General features: G+C 40.0%; 1 protein-coding gene and 1 long non-coding RNA gene across 2 annotated transcripts; one reads left to right on the plus strand and one right to left on the minus strand.

The window, feature by feature from the left end:
* The first annotated feature begins 3,723 nt into the window (after nt 1–3,723).
* On the plus strand, nt 3,724–5,548 carry ndufa11 (NADH:ubiquinone oxidoreductase subunit A11). The gene is made up of 4 exons (XM_076277629.1): nt 3,724–3,838; nt 4,712–4,804; nt 5,043–5,165; nt 5,359–5,548. The coding sequence occupies exons 1-4, from the start codon at nt 3,760–3,762 to the stop codon at nt 5,469–5,471; spliced, it is 408 nt and encodes a 135-aa protein (XP_076133744.1). The 5' UTR covers nt 3,724–3,759; the 3' UTR covers nt 5,472–5,548.
* Nucleotides 5,549–8,471: 2,923 nt separating this feature from the next.
* On the minus strand, nt 8,472–9,323 carry LOC143116262 (uncharacterized). The gene is made up of 3 exons (XR_012985773.1): nt 9,206–9,323; nt 8,980–9,104; nt 8,472–8,791 (listed from the first exon to the last, which is right to left on the minus strand). It is a non-coding gene; the product is annotated as an uncharacterized LOC143116262 (long non-coding RNA).
* Nucleotides 9,324–20,938: the final 11,615 nt, after the last annotated feature.

Consider the following 20,938-nt stretch of genomic DNA (forward strand, 5'->3'; position numbering starts at 1 on the left):
AGTTACAAGTCTGAAGCGCTAACCAGTAGGCCACGGCTGCCCCCCAATGGGCATCAGTGGAGGCAGACAGACTATGCAGACAGTGGAGTGACAGAATGGAGGCAGACAGACTATGCAGAGAAGTCTATCTCTCCTCTTCCCTTTAGAGAAGCATTGGACAGTTCAATGGCCCTGGGGACAAATTACTTCCTCAGTCTGTCAGTTGTGCATGACAGTGAGCGAAGTCTCCAGCTGATCAAGCTCTTCTGCTTTGTAATAGTGCTGTGGAGTGGATGACAGCCATTGTCCAAGATGTTGATCAGTTTGTTCAGGGTTCTTTTCTCTGATATTGAAGTGATGCACTCCAGTTCGGCTCCCACGACAGAGCCAGCCACCTACCAGCCTGTCTAGTCGCCCAGCATCCATCTTCTTTGTGCTTCCTCCCCAGCATATCACAGCATAGAAGAGGACGCTGGCGACAACTGACTGGTAAAACATCCTGAGGAGCTTACTTTCAGGAAGTACAGCCTGCTCTGCCCTTTCTTGTAGAGTGCTTCAGTATTAAGTATAAGTATATATACTCTTTTGATCCCGTGAGGGAAATTTGGTCTCTGCATTTATCCAAATCCGTGAATTAGTGAAACAGACACAGCAAGGTGAAGCACACACTAATCCCGGCGCTGTGAGCTGCCTGCATCAACAGCGGCGCTCGGGGAGCAGTGAGGGGTTAGGTGCCATGCTCAAGGGCACTTCAGCTGTGCCTACTGGTTGGGGTTCAAACCGGCAACCCTCCGGTTACAGGTCTGAAGTGCTAACCAGTAGGCTACGGCTGCCCCTTTAGTATTGGCTGACTAGTCCAATTTATTGTCCAGGTGTAAACCCAGATACTTATAGGTGTTTACCACCTATACATTGACCCCATCAATGGAGACTGGTAGCAGAGCGGGCTTAGACCTGTGGAAATCCACCACCATCTCCTTGGTCTCAGTGTTGAGTTGAAGGTGGTTGAGTTTGCACCATTGCACAAAGTCCTCCACCAGGCTCCTCTCTTGCTTGTCCCTGATACACCCCACAATTGCAGTATCGTCAGAAAACTTCTGCATGTAGCATGACTCAGTGTTGTAGCAGAAGTCAGACGTGTACAGGGTGAACAGGACTGGAGAGAGCACAGTTCCCTGTGGAGCTCCGGTGCTGCTGATCACAGTGTCAGAGAGACAGTTCTTCAGTCTGATGAACTGTGGCCGCTCGGTCAGGTAATCTGTAATCCAGGATATGGTGAGCATCCACACCCATCTGCAAGAGCTTGTCTCCCAGTCTGAGGGGTTGGATGGCGTTAAAAGCACTTGAGAAATCAAAGAACATAATTCTTTGATTAACTCAGAGTAAGTTAACTCAGAGTAAGTGGTAAACCTCCTAATAGAAGAGCTGTAGCCTATGGCTTCATTCTCCTAACAAAACAACGGCATAGGGCTCTTGTTGTAGAAGGTTTACTACTTACTCTGAGTTAACTTAGCCAGGTTTGTCACTAAACCACATACTTGGGATACCCCCCTGGTCTTTGAGAGTTCAGTAGCCTGAAAGTTGTCGGTTCAATTCCTGGCTTCCACCGTTGTGCCCTTGAGCAAGGCACTTAACCCCAAGTTGCTCCGGGGACAATGTGATCCCTTGTAATATAGCTGACATATGTAAGTCACTTTGGTCAAGAAGTGTCTGCTAAATGTAATGGATGCACTCAGGGGTCGGTTGGGCCTGAGCCCATCCCCATCCCAAGACTATTTAGTTGATTACCTAGAAGTACAATTCTATTGCCAGCCTCTCTCGTCCTGTCACCACCCCCCCTCCTCATGCAGTTCTACCAGGTATCAAGCAGACACCACCAGACATCAAGATACAATAGAGTGAAGTGTTTTTGAATTTTAAAAATACAGAAAATACTTACCCCAAAACCCCATTGTCCTCATGGCAAGTGAAAGATTGATGTCTCATTTGTCTTCTCTGATAGCCTAGAAATCTAGACGCACCCCTAGCGGCAGCAAATTACATTTGCTGCCAGGGCTAGTCTAGCAACTCTCCGTTGGCTTGTAAGCTCCAGAAATCGAAACTCAATCAGGCCAATGAAATCGTGTATAGAGTCGTTAGGTGGGCTTAACATAATGATTGATGGCAGAGTTGCAACGGTTTGGCTTGAATTCCCTGCTACTTCAAAACAAATAAGATGGATGTTGCTGTTGGCGAACAGTGTGACACGAGTTAAGCTTTTATTAAGTTGGAAAACGTTTGAACTAGCCAACTAGCTCCGCTGGTGGGAAACGCATCATAGCGCTGCCGCTGTCCTATTGCGTGCAGAGGGAATTTGAAAGACAACTGATTATCCCGCCCCTCGGACTGAGCACTGCGAACGGTGAGTGCCCAGACCCTACATTTTATTGTGGGTCTGGCTCGTCAGGCTACTTCTCTGATTCAGTGTAGTGACATGTCCTGAGAATCTTTGGTGTAAAGGTTTGTGTGTCAGTGGGCCTGAGGGAACATGGGCAGTTTTTTTCACCACACCAAAAATGTTTGAGTATCCACTAGAAGGTTTTGCATACACACCAGACACTTTATTGTGCCCACACAACATGTTCTGGTCACATAACAAAGTTTCTACTGTGCATGAGAAGATTTTGCTTGCAAGCAAAAAAGTTTCTGAAATTCTGAAGTTTCTGGTGTGCTTGCAAAAAACATAGGCCTATTGGTGCACACCCAAAACTGATTTTTTTAAACAATTGGAAACAATTTCAAAGGACCCCCTAATCATAACAATTAAGCATATCATGCAATGTTCTCTAAAGTTGTGGCCAGGTTCACTATGTTTTCTGGCAGGTGTGTCACTGGGTCTTTTGTCAACTATGGATTTTGCATCACTTTGATGATGTGGTCTGACCCTGGCTTTGCACTCCTGTTAAATGGGTTCTTGCCACTGTTGCCTTGTGCTTTGCTATATGGGGGTCAGGCCATAGGCTCTCTATCATGCTTTGAGATAATGAAAGTAAATGAAATAAAATTACATTAACTAATTGAATGAATAAAACTCAAGAAGCTTTTACTTGCCACCATAGCTTGATCTAAAGATTTTAAGAGTTTAAACTTTACAACATTTATCTAGCAGACACTTTTATCTAAAGTGACTTACAAAATTAGGATTATAAGTAGGCTATTCAACGTTATGTGTTAGTTTTAAATGTGTTGAAGATGTGTCAAGAGAGGAAGTAGGCCTATCTTATAGACAGAGTTGGGTCTTTAACAGCTTGGTATATCCCTGGTAAACTGGTAATTATGCCCTGAATGTCAAATTATCCATTACAAATCACTAAGCTACAACAACATGCCCTAAAGGTGTAAATAACAGAATTAAAAAATAAATAAATAATGATTTCTTTCTTCTCTGTGTGGGAGTCCATTCCTGTCTTTCCATGTAGCCATGATAATACAAATTGGCTACGCCCTACTCTGCTTAACACACCCACATCAGACACATTGAAACCTGAATATCTTGGAGCTCAACTGATACTTATAAAAAATATTTAACAGAAAACAAACAGCTGGTTATTAAATTGATCAATTTACCAAAAATTTCGGCAGGTGGCAGTCAATTAAAGATATTTTGGCTGAAGTAGTTCATCTCAGTTCACGGCATTGTCCCCTTCCAGTCCGTTAGAGGGCGATATTACAAAGTACCATGAGTTATTGGATGTATCTGGGAATTCTCGCGTTGACTGGTGTCCTTGATGTGAAGTCAAGATGGGGTACTGGGAGCTAGAAGAGGGTAGAGATTGTGTGCAGAAAACATGGATTACTACCAAGATAGCCACTGCCATAGGTACGTTTTGTATCGAATGCTCAGTTTAATGTCAGTTTTGTAAAATAATGAAGTGTGAGAGGCAAACAGCGCCAGTAGGCCTTGCGACATGCTAGGGTAGGCTTAGCTTCTAGCTGCTTAGCTCACCTCAGAACCTTTTACTGTCTATGCTCAGAACCTAAGCTAGGTATGCTAACAAACACGATAACGTTATTTCAATCAAGGTAGCACTAACAAGAAGTTAACGTAACTTATCTTTAGATAGAAGATAACAGAAATATGTACGGTTGGTGGGATAATTGACCTGAAACCCAGCAACCTCTGGTGCAACATATAACATTGAACAGCACTCTGTTCTTTAAGATAACTCTTGTTGTCTGGCTTGTAAGAGTAGTTATCTAACATCCAGTCATTTATAATAAACTAATTAACTAACGTTACCTACAGGCTTGAAGTTAGTTGCAGCTAGACCAAAGACTGGGTGCAGGATGATAGTATTACATACAAGGTTCCCAGGGGTCATGGAATTTTTGAAAGTCTATTCCAGACATGGAAAGTCAGGTTATCATTTTTGGGGCAAAGTCATGGAATATCAGGGCACTTTGTTTTAACATTAGCGGTTTAAAATTTACTTGCCAAAATACATTGATACAAATATTTCCACGCATGTATATCTGGATATTAGCTTTACTGCTTGCTTGAGTAGTATATCAGTAAAGCTAATCAGTATATTGTAACGTCATTATGTAGTAAATCATGGAAATTCTTTATTTGTTGTTGAAAAGTCATGGAATTTGACTTAGAGTGGAAACCCTGTATATAAAATCGAGGTTGGTTTTCTCTGGTCCTGAATACCTATGTTGCCAACCTTCTTACTATCTCTGTAATGCACAGGGCTTGTCGGCTCAGCCTACCACATTGTGGCTTTCCAACCTGAAACTGCTGTCGAGGCTCTTCAGAGGGCTACTTCAGGCACAGTTACAATGGGTAAGCAGTAGACATAGAATTGTCCTTTGAAACATAACGGTAGCTTCATCATTCTTCAACTTCTTTATTTTCTAGAAGATATTGCAAAGTGAAGATTTTGCTACACATTATACATTATACATCATGCATTATATTTTGTTTGTTTTGTATGAGCTGTGAAGGAGACAAGTTTTAGCACAAGGATTGACTTGAAGGTGAAGATAAAGTGACTTTTAATTTACATGATGTATTCTTGCAGCTTCCCTTGGGGCAATTTTTGGAATGGCCACTTGTCTAAGTGCCCAGGCCAGGGATGCCCCAGATGACCCTTTAAATTATTTCATCGGTGGTTGTTCCTCTGGAGCATTCCTTGGAGCTCGGAGTAAGTACAAAAGCTGAGCACAAGGATATTTGACACTTCTTTGGATGGTCCATAAAAAGAAGTTGATGATGTACTAATAATAATAACTTCTCATATTAAGGGCAGGGCAAAATATTTGATTCATACAAAAAAAAGTTCACATCTACATGTTTTGAGGTTATCCATAAGTTTGTTTTGGGTTTGTGTTACACAGCTCACAGTGCTACTACAGGTGTAACGGCGTGCATCGGCTTGGGGACATTGGCTATGTTCACAAAAGTTGCCAAGATGGAAGGCTGGAAAATAAGTGGTCCTCCCAGGCTATAAACATACTGTGTTTGTCCTGATTAAATGTTTTATGTATATTGTATATGGAATTAATAAACTTCACAGAGACTAAAGTATTGAATGAATATGAATGACTTCTTAAATGTGTAGTCCTTCAATATGAGCAGTGATTTGATTGGCTATTGAGTTCAGATTTCAGTAATTTTTCACTAGCATCAAGGACCATTTCAGGCTGGGTTTGTTACAGTTCCCACTGTAACAAATGCTGTGATGGATTCATGAAGATGTTTTTACAAATCTGAAAAGTTTTAAGGACATATTACATTATCTATAGCAAACAACACTACTGGGGGTCTGTACCACTAAATGATGGCACATACTTTAGACTGTTGAAATACCTAGGCAGGTATAGCAGGACACGAAGGCCTTGGCCAGACAATAAGTCAAATATACATGAATTACAAACCAGACTACCATGTTGGGAGAAACCCAGCATTATTGTCTGAAACAGAAACCCTAAGACATTATGTTAATATTTGTAGATTTTAATGCGGGCGTGTAAAGAGCTATCTAGTTTGGTGACCGTAGTAGGTTGAGGGTTTTGTGTGAACCGGATTTTATTAGCCCTTGATATATTCCACAAGGTGGAGCTAGAAAACAATTGCCACAGTCGGAGGTCAGTTTAGAGTCAGATTTGTGTAGAAGTCAACCAAATGAAATCATCAGCAATTTAAAGATAATTGTACATGGAATCAACAGTTACTGTTTTAACCTTTTTTTTTTTCTTTTTTTTTTACAATTAATGATGTCCATGGGATTTGAAACGTCACTCTGCATATTCATTATTTCTATTCTACAGGTATGTGAGATGAGTACAGTCACTCAAAGAGCCTGAAACATAAGGCACTTTATGATAGTGGGACCATGTTGCAGCTCTGTGTACTGTTTAAATTAATCAAGGACATTCTGAAGTTCTTTCTCACAGCCTTTTTGGGAACTGTACACCTCACACTTTCCAAAACTCAGATCCTCTGCAATTTCAGACCTATTTTTAGTTTGTTTATATGAAATGCAAACACAAAGTAATCTCACAGTCCCTACTATATTCAAGACTGAAATCTGCCTTAGTTAGAAATCACTTTAAGTAGCATTTCCTGGCCATCAGCTCTTTGAATTACCACAGTGAAGTCAACGAACCTCTAATAGTTTGAAAGAGCAGTAAAAATATGTCTTGCTTCCCATTGACCGTGCTGTCCCTGTGCTGAAAAAGACTTTTGGAATTGGGCAGACTTTTATATGTAAGCACTGCACTTTCTCAAGTTTATTCTTTCTACCATAAAACAACTGTAAAGCTGATGTGTGTATGCCCTTAACATTCACCGGCAAATTTCACTTGAGTTGTTATGGAACAAAGCAACAATCTGCCTGGTAATTCTGCTGTTATTCCATTACAGTTCAGTATAGCTACTACTATATGATAAGAAATTGCACACACACAAACACACACACACAAACAGCTGAGTTGAAACAGATGTAACCATTTGTTTTGTAACAACAAGAGATAAATTATAAGTGTGGCAGATGGTGGTGGTTGTGTTTGGCTTGGCTGACTCTGCGCTGGGCTGAAGATCCCACCAGTTTGGGGAAAGAAGTGTGGGCCAAAAACCACTAATTGTTCTGAGGACTAAACAATACTGCAATTCATTTGATTTTGTTTACCTCAGGCAAGTTATCCATCAACTTGTCTTGGAAATAACTGAAGAGAATGAACAATTGCACAATATGTGGATGGGAAATCAACATAGAATGCTAGCCAATCCACTTGTATATTTGCGTACCTCTTACATAAGCAACCTCAAATAGCAAGGAACACTTGCCATTCTTCAAAATGTATTTTGACATTGACGGGAGAATTTTATGCAATGATTCCATATGTAATGTGACTAACCACATGCCCTGGAGCATTTATCTGCAGTCTAAACACAGAAGCTCATGCAAGTAGATAAGTGCTATTTAGCTAAATATTAAAAAAGGACATTGCACAAAGCAATTACTTTAGCAATAAGCAATAACTCTTAATGCTACCGTGGCTATATATTGTAGTTTTCGACAATTTACTTCCAGTTATGTGGTCATGTTTTCTGTCAAGAAATGCCGTATACATGTTTGATAGGCTAAATAAAAAAATACTTATTTTGGTTTGATTTTTGGTAAAAGTATATTCATTTTCGTCCTTCGTGGGCAAGAACTTATGTTTACTCATTTGTTTGTTTAATTCTTTGTACACTTTCCAACAACAAATGGTTTGCGTGCCTCTCTTGAGTTTGTCTCCACTGAAAAATGAGAAACTAACCAGCATCTATATCCTTGAAAAGAATTCTGAAAAGAGCCCTCCACCACAATGTTGTATAAGTACAGCTACACTCTCAAAAAGGATGTGTTGGAAACAACACATTTTTAACACATCAATGTGTTTAGGTAAGGACAACACATGTTGTGTTATTTTTTGTGTTAAACCCATGTAACACAGTTACTGTGTTGATATTTTAACACACCTGTGTGTTATAGTTGACACAATTTGGTAATGGTTAACACAGTTACTGTGTTTATATTTTAACACACCTGTGTGTTATAGTTGACACAATTTGTGTCAATTTGGTTATTGTTACTTTCATTTGGTTATGGTTATGCTTTTGTCCAAAGCCACATACAAATACAAGACAATATAATACTTAAATTTAACAGGGAGCAAATTAAGATGTTGGTCAGACTATTAGAAGGATAATAGCAATAATAAACAACAATGTCAATTCAATCACAGCATAATGAAGTGCATGTTGCCGTTTTATTTATATTTTTAGTATATTTATGGATCTTAGCAGATAAGACAATTATGAAATTATTTAAACCAAATAGTGTGTGCAATAAAGATGAATTCCTGACAGCCTAATGTGAAATTATGTATTATTTATTACAAATATTGTACACATAAACATTACACAAGTTCATAACGAGGGTTTACAAAAATATCAAATGTATTGGTCTAAAATCAATTAAATCTCTTATACTAATTAGTTTAAAGTCCTCTGTTCTCTGGACAGCAATTGCATGGAAATGGTTATGGAAAAACTTTGTAACAAGTATCCTTAAGAAAAACATTTTGATTTTCACTTTCTGGTGAAATGTGCATAACTTCTCAAACCGTTTTCCTTAAGAGGAATGGCAAGTTTGTCGTTTTCTGCAACAATGATGTATTGGGCGGAGGCGGAGGGATCTGCAATGCACACCAAGTGGGGCTGGCGATGTTCTACTGATCTATCAGGAGGATTGTTCAGCACACTGGAAATGCTGGTTCCAGTCTGTTATTTTAAAGAAAGAACAAGAACATAAACAAGTCATTAGACATGTGCAGGGTTTCAAACCATTTACAAATTGACAATACTCATTTTACATTATACCAGATATAACATTGCACCATAAAACATACAATATAGGCGTTCCGTACTATAAGCACACAAAAGAAACATTTACTATAGGAGGGGCCTACCGGTTTTATATCCAAAAGGTAGCCCGAAGCTGACTTCACACTGCATTTGGTGTTCCCTTTGCCCCTGCCTGATGCAGTGGGGGGCAGCAGATGGACAAGCTTATGAAGAGCTCTGTAACATGAAACTATAAAAACAAACAAATTTAGTAAACTCTTACTTTCTTGTTAAAATCAATTGCATTCATTCACTGTAGCACAAAAGCTTAATAGAGATAATTCCTCCTACCATCAATCATGCTCAGGAACTGGTGGCAAGGCAGCTGCAGGTTCACTTGTAGACATTCTCTCCCATTTTCGGATGAACAGCATCTTTTCCAGGAAACATCTTTCCAAATTCTGTGTCAAAGTACATAAATGGACAAAATACAGTCATTTGAATAATTAGAATGATATCAGAAGGGGTTAAAGACAGTTCATCCAACTATCATTATTTTCATCTTTATTTTACTATTTTTATTACAAATAGGTCATTTGAAAAATTAGAATGATATCAGAGGGATTAAAGACAATTCATCCAACTTTCATTATTTTCATTGTCCCAAAACAATATGCACTCACCATATGGCATGTCCACAAAGCGTGTAAACTCTGCAAAAACCTCCAACGTTGGATGTCTAGCAGCAATCCACAACCTTGTAGCTGCAACAAAATAGATTATTATAAATTTGATTTCACACCATATTGTGAACACATAACTTATTTCAACTTCCATACTGTTTATTTTTTAAATCATTCAGCATTTCCAAAATAAGAACACACAATCTGGGTGACTAACGTTAGCGAACTGGTCAGAAACGAAATGTTACTTTAGGTTATTATCAAAATGGCAGCATTGATTACTGTTTCATTAATGCGTCACATTATTGCTTAAACTGCACCCCAAAAAAGCAAACTACACACTCTATAAACTATAAAAGATCATCATAACGTTGTGCATAGATGTAGAAGCTAGTTCAACACTGGGTCTACTAACTGCATGCAATATCGTTTCATCAAACCGTGTTCACTAACGTTAGTGTCGCGTTCGGAATGCAAATGTGTTTTCCCTTGGCAGCGTGGTAGCTTCTAAATGCATTAAGTTCATTCATCATTGTTAACTTGCTAGACTATTTGTGAACATGTTCTAATGTTATGTCGTGGAGCAGAAGAGATATAACTGCATAGGCCTATAACAAAAACGACTACATTCACGTTACCTGACCTTATGTCTATTATGGCTTGTAACGTTAACCACCGATTGTTCAGAATAAAACGGTCACCGTTATCTATGCAAGTAAAAGTGAATCAGCTTCTAAATAAATAACGGTGGTTATCATGATTTATAGTAGTTATAGTAAGTTAGATAGTGTTGTAACTTATCGTAATTTGTAACGTAGATAGTAGTTTGTAGTTTTGACATCCTGAGCCATACCGTTAGCATTTAATACCTTGTTAGCACTAGCTACAAGGTCATACCAGTTCCCACAAACCTTGCTAACGTTAGCTGTCCATAGCTAAAACTTTAGCAGCTACCCAAAATGCGGATTTACCCACATAGTAATACGAGATGACGTAACGTTACAATATTTTAGTTTCTACATGTATGCCAGTGTTTTTCAGAGTGTGTTAATGTAAGGTCAGGATTGACTTAACATGGACTAGCATAACGATTGCTAATCAATAACCTAACGTTAGCTGCTAGAGCTACTTGGCTAACAATCGATGCTGGACTTTATTATCATTTAACCTTTACAATATTGCAAGTTGCAACAGTCTTTAAAATAAACATAACAAATACGTCTGAAGACATGGGTCTACCTTACCTTTTATTCAGACATTTAATTCCACTCTATGTGCCACTTGCAACTTCTTCCAGTGCGCCAAAATGAAGTGCTGAGAAAAGAACCTCTCCTCTCAGGGTAACGGCTCATCCAGGACACCAGGGATTGGCCAATAATTTAACACATTTTGTGTTGGGCAGTATATTCCAGTAATATAACACAGTAACAACACAAAATAACACAAATTGTGTTAAAATTGTGATAACACAAAAAATGTGTAATTATTTAACACATCATTTTTGAGAGTGTACAACAACCCAAGGTGAAGAATCCTCATGGGTTGTAAATGAAACCTTTTTTTTTCCAAGATTGCGTGACTGCATGGTTGATAGAGGTGAGCTGCATATTGAATGAATGTTGGCCATGCATGATGAAAATAGGTCTGACTACTGAGTGCAGAAAGTGCTCTTATCTCCTACTGCCAAATAGGTTGAATGTCAAACCCCATGTGGTCCTGATTGAGATGTCCAAGAAGAGTGGCCTCAGAGATAGAGATGAGAAAGTGCCTCTGCACTTGTTTTAAGGAAATAACTTTTTATGATAAAGTTTTAAGCAATGAGTGACAGAACATTCCCTTAATAGTCCTTTTAAATTGTTTATCATATATTTTAGCCTATAAATCCCTAGTGTGAGGAGTTGATTTTTTTATTAGGGCATCATCCTTGGGAAAAGTGATGGGATATAGGGTCTAATTGATTGCTTAAAGATTTAATTATACTACTATGTTGTATCAACTGACTCATAAATACTTACAGTTAGCTCTCTTTAGGCTATGACTGCTGGTCACCTCACTGACCTGATGATGGCACTGCTTGTTTAGTCTGTTTTAAAGTGTTCAGAGAGTACAAAGCCACTGCTTCAAATGTCTGGACTTGACTGACACAAGTGATTGCAACAACAGTTCCAGGTCTTTCTTATTCTGTGTCAGAAGTGAATAAGTATAAGTATATATACTCTTTTGATCCTGTGAGGGAAATTTGGTCTCTGCATTTATCCCAATCCGTGAATTAGTGAAACACACTCAGCACTCAGTGAACACACAGTGAGGTAAAGCACACACTAATCTCGGCGCAGTGAGCTGCCTGCAACAACAGCAGCGCTCGGGGAGCAGTGAGGGGTTAGGTGCCTTGCTCAAGGGCACTTCAGGCATGCCTACTGGTCAGGGTTTGAACCGGCAACCCTCCGGTTACAAGTCCGAAGCGCTAACCAGTAGGCCACGGCTGCCCCACAATATGCTGCTTTGAAAGCCACTGCTGGTTTAAATCCTCAATCATAGAAGTTTGAATTGTTTTCCCTTAAACAAATACTCAATTAATCAATTAGCAAAATAGTTGCCATTAATTTGATAGTTGACAATGAATTGATTATTGCTCTATACTCTAGAATGATACAATCAAACAACTTGGAAAAGTACTTGGACTATAGGGTGTCTGTACTGTTTCCAAGTTGTTTGATTGTATCATTCTAGAGTAGAGCAATAATCAATTCATTGTCAACTATCAAATTAATGGCAACTATTTTGCTAATTGATTAATTGAGTATTTGTTTAAGGGAAAACAATTCAAAACAACTTGGAAACAGTACAGACACCCTATAGTCCAAGTCCTGTAAGGTGACATTCCTAATCTTTTATGCATAAATAAGATCATTTACTTATTACTAACACACACTAAAATATTTTATACCTTTCATAATCACAATCTTTTGGAGACCATATCTTTTACTGGGTAGCATCTGGTCCTAAATGTCATAGAGTGCTCTGAGGCAGATGAGTCATCGAAGAAGAGCTTTTAAAACTCGCCCTGATATCAAACATATTCTTAGACTCTCCAGGGCAATATCGGTGGGTTTGACCCATGTAATATCTTCCTGTCTCCATCGCGGATATCACAATAAACAAATGTCACTCAGGAGGCTCACGTTGCTGAGTGCTCACTGTCCGCTTTTGTGCTACGACCCACTTGAGTGCTTCCCTGTTCGGCTCATGTTTTAATGCAGAGCCTTTTACAGCAAACCCCAGTGAAAGACTGTGGGCATAGCTCCAGCAGCAAAGAGTGATGCCCCTGTCAATCGTCTCCTGACGCACAAAGGGTCAGGGTCGATGCTAACTGCGTTTTGGCTTCCACAGAGATGCTGGGCTCTTTAGATTTAAAAGCGTCTTTTGACTTAGCTGATTTGGCAGATCTCCTTTCTTCAATTTCCACCAACCCTAATAGCATAATGTACAATACAGTGCACATTAGATGCAGACATTTTTGACAAATTTGGTAATATGCTTGGTTTGATGCTGGATTATAAAATAAGCAGACACGCAAGCCAATAGAGGTAAGCAACTTCAGAAATATGCATCCTGTGTTTCTTGCTGAATTGCAGAACTGAATTCATGCCAGCTCCAAAAAAAATCAATGAAGAATGGAAAACCAGGGAAAACACTTATCAGCTCATTTTCCACCTACAGTGCTCATTAGAATGGACACAGAGCTGCACAAGATGGCTTAGTATAGAAAGACAATTAATTTGAAACAAAAAGTCAAACACCACAACCCTGCATGCCAAAACAAAATGTAGATAGTCGATTATGGTACAGTATTCATTGTTATTGCAAGAATAATATTCAACATGAGTACATTCTGACGGTAAATGACATTGCTTAGAAGTTGAACATCTATAGCAGAACTCCATATGAACCTACTGTATGTCAAAGTCAAAGATGCCTCAGGGAAGCATTGATCAGGGTCTCAGAAATGGCTTGTGATTGATGATGTCACAGAGTGAAGAGCAGTAAATGCTGCCATTCAGCTGTCAGTCCCACAATCTAAACGCAAGCATTGGTAAAGGACTCTTGACCCCAACATGGGCACTCAGCCCTCAGTAAGTCTGGGGTTCTGCAGTTTATAAAGCTTAACACATCAAAGGCGTCAGAGGACTTCACATGAAATTCTTTTTTCGGATGTAAGTATATAGACATTTGGGAGCCTCAGTGAAGCAAGTATTCAGTGATATATTTGGTTTGAGACATACTGGAGAAGCCTTCCTTCCGTATCCTCTCAAGTGCTCCAGCGTGTGCAGGAAGACCATTGTTTTGGACTACATATGGCTTCCTGCTTGTTCATTCTTCCAGTCCGAGCTGTGTGTATATTTGTACTGTGGGTGGCTGATGGAGTGAGATTACTCACCACTGCTGCCCACCTCTGGCAGAGACCCTCATCTCCTCAATAACCAGCCCAGGGCAGAGGTCAGATTCCAGAGGCCAAAGCAAAGCAGTCCCACCTGCAGCTACCATGGAACTTGGCCCAGGGTAGTGTGTGCTGGTAGCATAGCACATACAGACATCTCTAGACCGTACAGAACAAAATGGAGCTGAAGAAACAAAGATACCTGCAGAAATCATTTATTAGAGGCACTGTGGGACTCAACACCCACTCCTATGACTGATGGAGCAAGTATGCCGTGAGTATACAGTTCAGCTAGAACACATATTCCCTGGACCGTCAGGGCAGTCAATGGTGAATTCCATTTATTTGGTGGGCTCTAATGGTTTTGCTATATTGTTTTCAATAGTTTCCACTTGAGGGGTTCAAGTGGCATTTCCATTTTACTGGCAAATCAACAGAAACATTTCCAGCACATTCCAGAAATTTCCAGAGGAAAATGACAAAATTGGCATTGCTGCTATCTCGCTGTCATAATAGCAAAGTTTTTTGCCATTCACTGCATGGGGTCATCTGTCTGTGCTGGTAATGAAGTACATCAAACAAGCCACCATACCAAGACACTTTTCTCAGTTTATTTATTATTTTTGGAAGGGGAATGCTAGAGATCCTGGCAATCTCCACAAAATGGGGCCAATGACCGAGGTCTGAATGTTGGCATATTCAGAAGTACGACATGATTCAGTTCAATTCAAGTTCACTTGGACTCCTTAAAGGCGCAGTCAGGGATTTCGTGGAAAGTCACGTTTGTTTGTGTTTGTTTATGTTTACAATCATTAGCAGACACTTTTGTGCAAAATAATGTACATTATATTTTAACCAAGGACCAAACGAAACACACCGGAGAGGTAGCACCCCTTCAGTATTCCCAGAGAAATCACATGCATGGTTTCGTTTTCGTTTGGGGGCAGGCTACCCCCACTTTGTTTGTTTCCAGTTATCAGAGCCTAGGCTGATTGATTGATTGATTGAATTTCTTTATTTAGGTTTCTGTACAAAAAAGTAAATAAATAAATAAATAAATAAATAAAATGTCTTTGTACATTATCGATCAAAAGGATAAACACAATAAAGCCACAGGGCTTATTTCCATTGTGGTCCTGAAAATGTGTAAGCTTGGTAGTGTGTGTGTTTTCAGGTGTAGGCACATGTCTTAAAGGAACACGCCACCCAATGTCAGTAGCAATATATGTTCTTACCATTAACTTTCACGAGTTGAGTCATACCTCTCCCGTGTCGGTACGTGCACTCAAACGCTCTGGCGCGCGGCGCTAATGTGTTAGCATGTTGCTATGCTAGCAGACTCAGAGTAGCAGTAGAGGCAGGAAGATAGCAGTAATCAAGTAATGAGTAGTTGATAAAAATGTGTAAGGTCACACAACATGAAACGTGGCGATTTTCCAAGCGAATAAACAGGAGAACTACAGTGTGTGGCGCAATAGCACTTGGGAGTACTTCGACCTAGCGTAGTAATATTAATTAACACCTAATTGTAGATCCTATCCACCACAGAGTTTAGAATCCATGCTTGATCGACCCCTCAGCCTACCCCTCCCCTCTGAGCGAGAGAGGCACACACACTAGAGATGTGCAGATGGGCTATTATTTCAACCGTAACCGCATAGCATCACTTATCATCCATCCGCCATCCATCCGCACCAAAGTTTTTTGACCAATTTTCAAAACCGCACCTGCCCGCCATCCGCTGGTTGTTTTAATGTATATGGGAGATGCGGCGCTGCTGACTTGAGGCTAGAAAGCTCTTGCCTGTTCTAGAAAGACTGATCCAATGCAGCAAATATATTAAAAGGCTAAAGTCCCACATTGGCTATGTTGTAGCCTATCCCCAGAATATCAGCAGCAAACTCAGTCTCTGTCTCGCAAAACAGTCTCCAAATAAAACGCACGTCGGCCTGTTGCCTACAATTTTATCATTGTAATAAAAGAATGTTGAGTCCGCACACCAGAAGCTGCTCCTTAGCGTTTTTTTTATTTGTAGGCTATATCACCACATGTGACGTTTCTGGCCCCAGCCTTTCATCAGACATGACAAGTAAAAAAACGCTAAGGAGCAACTTCTGGTGTGCGGACTCAACGTTCTTCTACTTGCTTGTGCCTTCCTGTCCAGCACCCAGTACTCAACTACTTGGATGTGCGTGTTGCACTCTTGAACTATCATTGTAATAAAAAACGCAATTTGGCACATAATTTCAACATGCTGCTATCTACTAATTAATGCCTATTGTACTTTATTTTTTGCAAAAAGAAAGAAAAGAAATCCTTGATAAAATAACAAGTCATTCACATTATATCCTAGGCTACTTTACGCACTGTAATGTCAGGGTGACACTATGACAAGCCTGTTCTGAAGACTCCCATTCATTTTGACTGCATGGGAAGAGAGCGCGTCTTTTTCAGACAGACAGCGCAATTCATTTTATACCAGCAGGACGATCGGACAAACTATGGCGCCTCGATATTAAAGAAACGCCGACTCCATTCATTCCGAAAGTCCACCGCACAACAGTGCAACGTGCCTATTCACATTTTAGTCCAACCGCCAAACTTGCTTGCTTTACACATCTAAGTTTTCCGACTATTAGGAAGTACAGTGCATACAGTGCATGTAAGTTAACTATTATGATACTACTACTGTCTACTGCTCAGCCAGCTCTTTAGGGATGACTTAAAATGTCCAATAATGCCAGTTGACTTTAAGTCTGCTGATAACCCATTCCATGTGACTGCTGCTGAATACAGAAAAGAGCCCTTTCCCATGCAACTTTTAAATCTGCATAAAATAAAATCAGCGGTACTACACCTTGTGGAGTAACTATATACAGCATTTACCCGAGAAAAACAATTACATAGATATTTAGGTACCGGTACCTAATTTAAAAAAAATTATATGCACCATACACATTTTAATGTTACTCTATCCCTCTATCTCTACTTTAAGCCACTGTCAAGTCTGCCTACAGAATCTTCTTTTTTTACACTGTACGGAATGGGCAGCTAGTGGTCATGAGGAGATGAAAATGGTACGGGCTTGACAAAAATGGTATGGGCTTGAAATCGTGTAAAATCCCTGACTGCACCTTTAATCATAGTCATTCATGTTTGGGGTGCTGCATTTAGCTTTGATAAATACAACATGTTCTCATAGCCCTGCTATGCTGGAACCCACACGGGGATGCAGCAGTCCAAGAGGGTGGGGGGTTCTAAAGCACGGCCACACAGCTCACCAGTCTGCATGTGAGTGTGAGTGTAAGCACATCTGTGTTTCGACCTTTTCACTCACATTCACTCAGCAAGGAAGGAACCATGAGAGTCAGCAGACGCATTGACAATATTTAAGTCATCCAGCTGTTGAAATCAATAGCTTGTATTTACATCCAAGGGCAAACATTTTCAAGAACAAGAGATTACTGAGAATACAAGAAATAAACCAAATGAAACAAATATACTGCAAATTTGTTTATGTATTTTTGTGCTACAGTGGCATGGAATATCAGGCACATTGTGATACAGTTCCGTGAACTTGCCTTATCAGGAAAGCTCATGGTAAGAGGAGAATAGGCCCCTGAAAATGTCTTTGTCTTGTCCGATTAGATGCCATCCCATTGAATGCTATATATGCTGAGGAACTGATTTGTCAAATGCTATTTTCTATATGTAAATCATCGTCTTCTTAGTATTGCATGGGTATGTATGTGGTAGGCTTGAATAGCTGACAGAGAAGGACTAATTTTGCTCCAAGCAATCAGTGTTAACTGCGATTTAATACCATGATGTGCTTACAAGTGAGTAACTACCACTCAAGAAAACAGTTGCTGCATATATTGATCTCATAAGGAGATATATCACAGCATCTATTTTTAGACCAGAATACAGAAGACACTCATACTCAGAGTCAGAAGGCATCTGTGTAATGAAGACAGAGATATTAGATATCAGAGGAGAGCTTTGCTCTGAAACTTATTGTAGTTCACTGGTCCCATTTCCACTTCTCTGACCTCAAATATCAAGCTAATGGTTTTAATTTATTTGGAATGAAAACATTTTAACCCACCACCTGGATTAAGTATATATAAAATCCATAATTGGCCACAAAATGGGCCTTGAACCAACATACTATCGAATGATGAGAATGCCACCACTGAATAATTTACTGAGAGCTGAGACAGGGGAAATCTAATACACTCAGGAAAGCAAACTTCTCAGGCCAGGCTTTTTGAACATATGCATTCATCCACCCCCACCCGCCCTTCTCCACACACACACACACACACACACACACACACACATCCTCTGTATCTATCTGTTTTCCCCCAGACACTTTCACTCTTTCATTCGGTGTCTCTCCCTCTCTTGTTCTCTCTCTGTTTCTCTTTCTCTCTTTCTGTCTCCCTCTTGCATATACACTCCCTGTAATATACACTTAAGCACACGTTCACACGCACACACACTCTCAAAGACAGGAGTGCAAATTTAAGCAGAAATGTGAAGAGAAGAGGAGTGTGCTGCCAGACAACCCCCACCTCCCACTCCCCACCCCATCACCACCACCACCACCACCTCCGCCCACCCTTGCTCCGTGGAGTCCTGTGGTCTTTAAAAGGCTTCTTTTGCTCACTTTTGCAATGGAAAGGGAACATTCTGGAGAGACACGCATGAGCTGTCCCCTGAGACTGTTTTCACTGAGCACTTTGTCTTCACAGCAGTCAATCGTTCAGGGAGAGGAGAGTGGAGGACATGACACCCCTCATTTCATTCCCACTGATTTATGAGGGCACATGGGGTAAAATCTATCACATCTGATCTGAAACTCACAGAAGAATGAGCAGAACGTAGAGCATATAGTTATACAAATGAGTGTGCTTTGGCTGTGAGGATACATGACAATGTAATTGGTCTTACAAGGCTGAGATACGGTTTTATCATTTTGGGCATCCATTCATTGAATCGCTGAATTCAACTATGCATATGCAACTATGCAATGTAAACACAAATAAATATATCTGAAGCCAGAAGAAAGCACTCACATGTCAAAACATGAAAGGATTCATGGTGTATGATACCAAATAGACCATCAAGGTTTGAACTGATGAGCTAGCATTTAGGCCAATAAATACTTTCACTTAAAGTCTTTCATCTACATTCAAGGGACATTTTTCCCAAATGATTCATGTTATGACAAAGACTTTGATGATTGTTATGATGGGGAACAAAATGAACTCCATCTCTTAATTGGGAACGCAGTAACCCTCTTCGCATACTTGTTGTCACATGCAATCAACAATCAATACAGACCGCAAAAAAACTTCTCGAAGCATCCTTAATATTTTCAAAGCTGTAAAGGCTTGTCTCAAAATAATTTACACAAACAACATTGCATTCTAGATTACCTGCAACATCCTGTAATGTGCTCAGAATGATTACTTTAAGTAAATAACATAATCAGTGAATGTATCTGTGAATGGCCTACAACATGCATGGTTTGTAACTGTAGCAGGTTTGATTTATGGACCCTAAAAGCCACTAGCAAGATATTGCATAAACACTACATAACATGTAGGTTCATATTTGACCTTCCTTGAGGAAGGACAAATGGAGATATATTGATGGTACATTGTGAAACACTTGTTGGTTGCCTGAGGAAGAGCCAGGGGCTCGAAACGTTGCACGCATAATAAAAAGCCTTTCATGGGAGCTATATGGTGTGCGGATCACTCTCTTTTACTTTCACATTTGACCTTAAACTTTTCCCCACAACCTTGAGTACTCTGCAGCTTGATGAAGATCATTTTATCCCCTTGGAAGATGCAAACACTGTATTACAACCCCAAGCTGTGATGCTGTGACCTTGACCTTTGACCCCCATGGCCCTGAGTATCTAATCAGTCCATCTATTTTTGTAGTGATTGACTGTGCAAAGATTGATGAAGATCCAGCGAGCAACATGGGAGATATTGCGCACACATGTAGGAACCAATGTGAAATGCCAATGCCAAATGAAACATTATGCAAATAGTAATAAACTATCTCGACAAAGTGGTCCTGACTGAACTGTAGGAGTTTGTCGGGGATCCTTCATCCCCCTTTGGAGACATTGTGCAAACACTCGGTGGAAAACACAACGGATGGAACTATACATGCACGGACACATGGACAACCGGACGTATACTTGCTGGTCCTGGGTGGAGGCATAGTAGAATAATGATATCCAATCATAATGATCATAGATATTTCACCTTAATTCGGAAACAATTTGCAAAAGATTGTATAATAGTCAGAACATTAATCTATTATTTTGCGTGGTCCAAACCACTCCCATGTTGTACAAACCATGTCAACATAAAATAGGCTACCTGTCCTGCTGCTTCCTATGAAACCCCCAAATGAATGAGACCCCTGTAGATGATTTGGTGTTAGTAAAGTAAGATTTTGTGCTCTGTAAAGCCAAATGGTGAAAAAACGGACGGACTCATACTCAGAGCACGGACATTGTTGTAAATATGGCACACCATGAGTCGTTTTCAACTGGTGTACCGTGAGGCAAAGTGAGGTGTGCCGTGGAATTTTAATAAACCCAATGCATTTTTACACAGGCTCATGCAATAGGCTATAGGAGTATTTTCAAATGCATTAATGGCACAGGTTTTTAATTAAAAGGCTCAGTCAACATCATCATGTGAGCATACTGTATGCCTGTCGCTGCGGTCTCAGCTCATGAACATTCTAAGTAGAAAAAAAATATGGGCATAAGAGTGAACGCCTTTGTTATAGCCTATAATAATGTGTGTGGCTTTATAATTAGTTACCATAAGTTGGTGTGCCTCCGACGAATTTGACTTTTAGTGTGCATTACCCTGAAAAAGCTTGAGAACCTCTGACCTATACAATGGAGCAGTGGGTTGGCTCAAT

This window comes from Alosa pseudoharengus, unplaced genomic scaffold, assembly GCF_046254945.1.
Source record: "Alosa pseudoharengus isolate Yale_2024_CS ecotype anadromous, Long Island Sound unplaced genomic scaffold, YU_APseudo_1.1 YU_APseudo_1.1_scf_11, whole genome shotgun sequence".
Taxonomy (NCBI): domain Eukaryota; kingdom Metazoa; phylum Chordata; class Actinopteri; order Clupeiformes; family Clupeidae; genus Alosa; species Alosa pseudoharengus.

What these genes read in the sequence shown, in the direction of transcription:
- ndufa11 (XM_076277629.1), top strand. Translation starts at nt 3,760, where the DNA reads ATGGGGTACTGGGAGCTAGAAGAGGGTAGAGATTGTGTGCAGAAAACA. An exon ending in CAAGATAGCCACTGCCATAG is followed by an intron (nt 3,839 to 4,711) that starts GTACGTTTTGTA and finishes TGTAATGCACAG; the next exon opens with GGCTTGTCGGCTCAGCCTAC. An exon ending in TTCAGGCACAGTTACAATGG is followed by an intron (nt 4,805 to 5,042) that starts GTAAGCAGTAGA and finishes GTATTCTTGCAG; the next exon opens with CTTCCCTTGGGGCAATTTTT.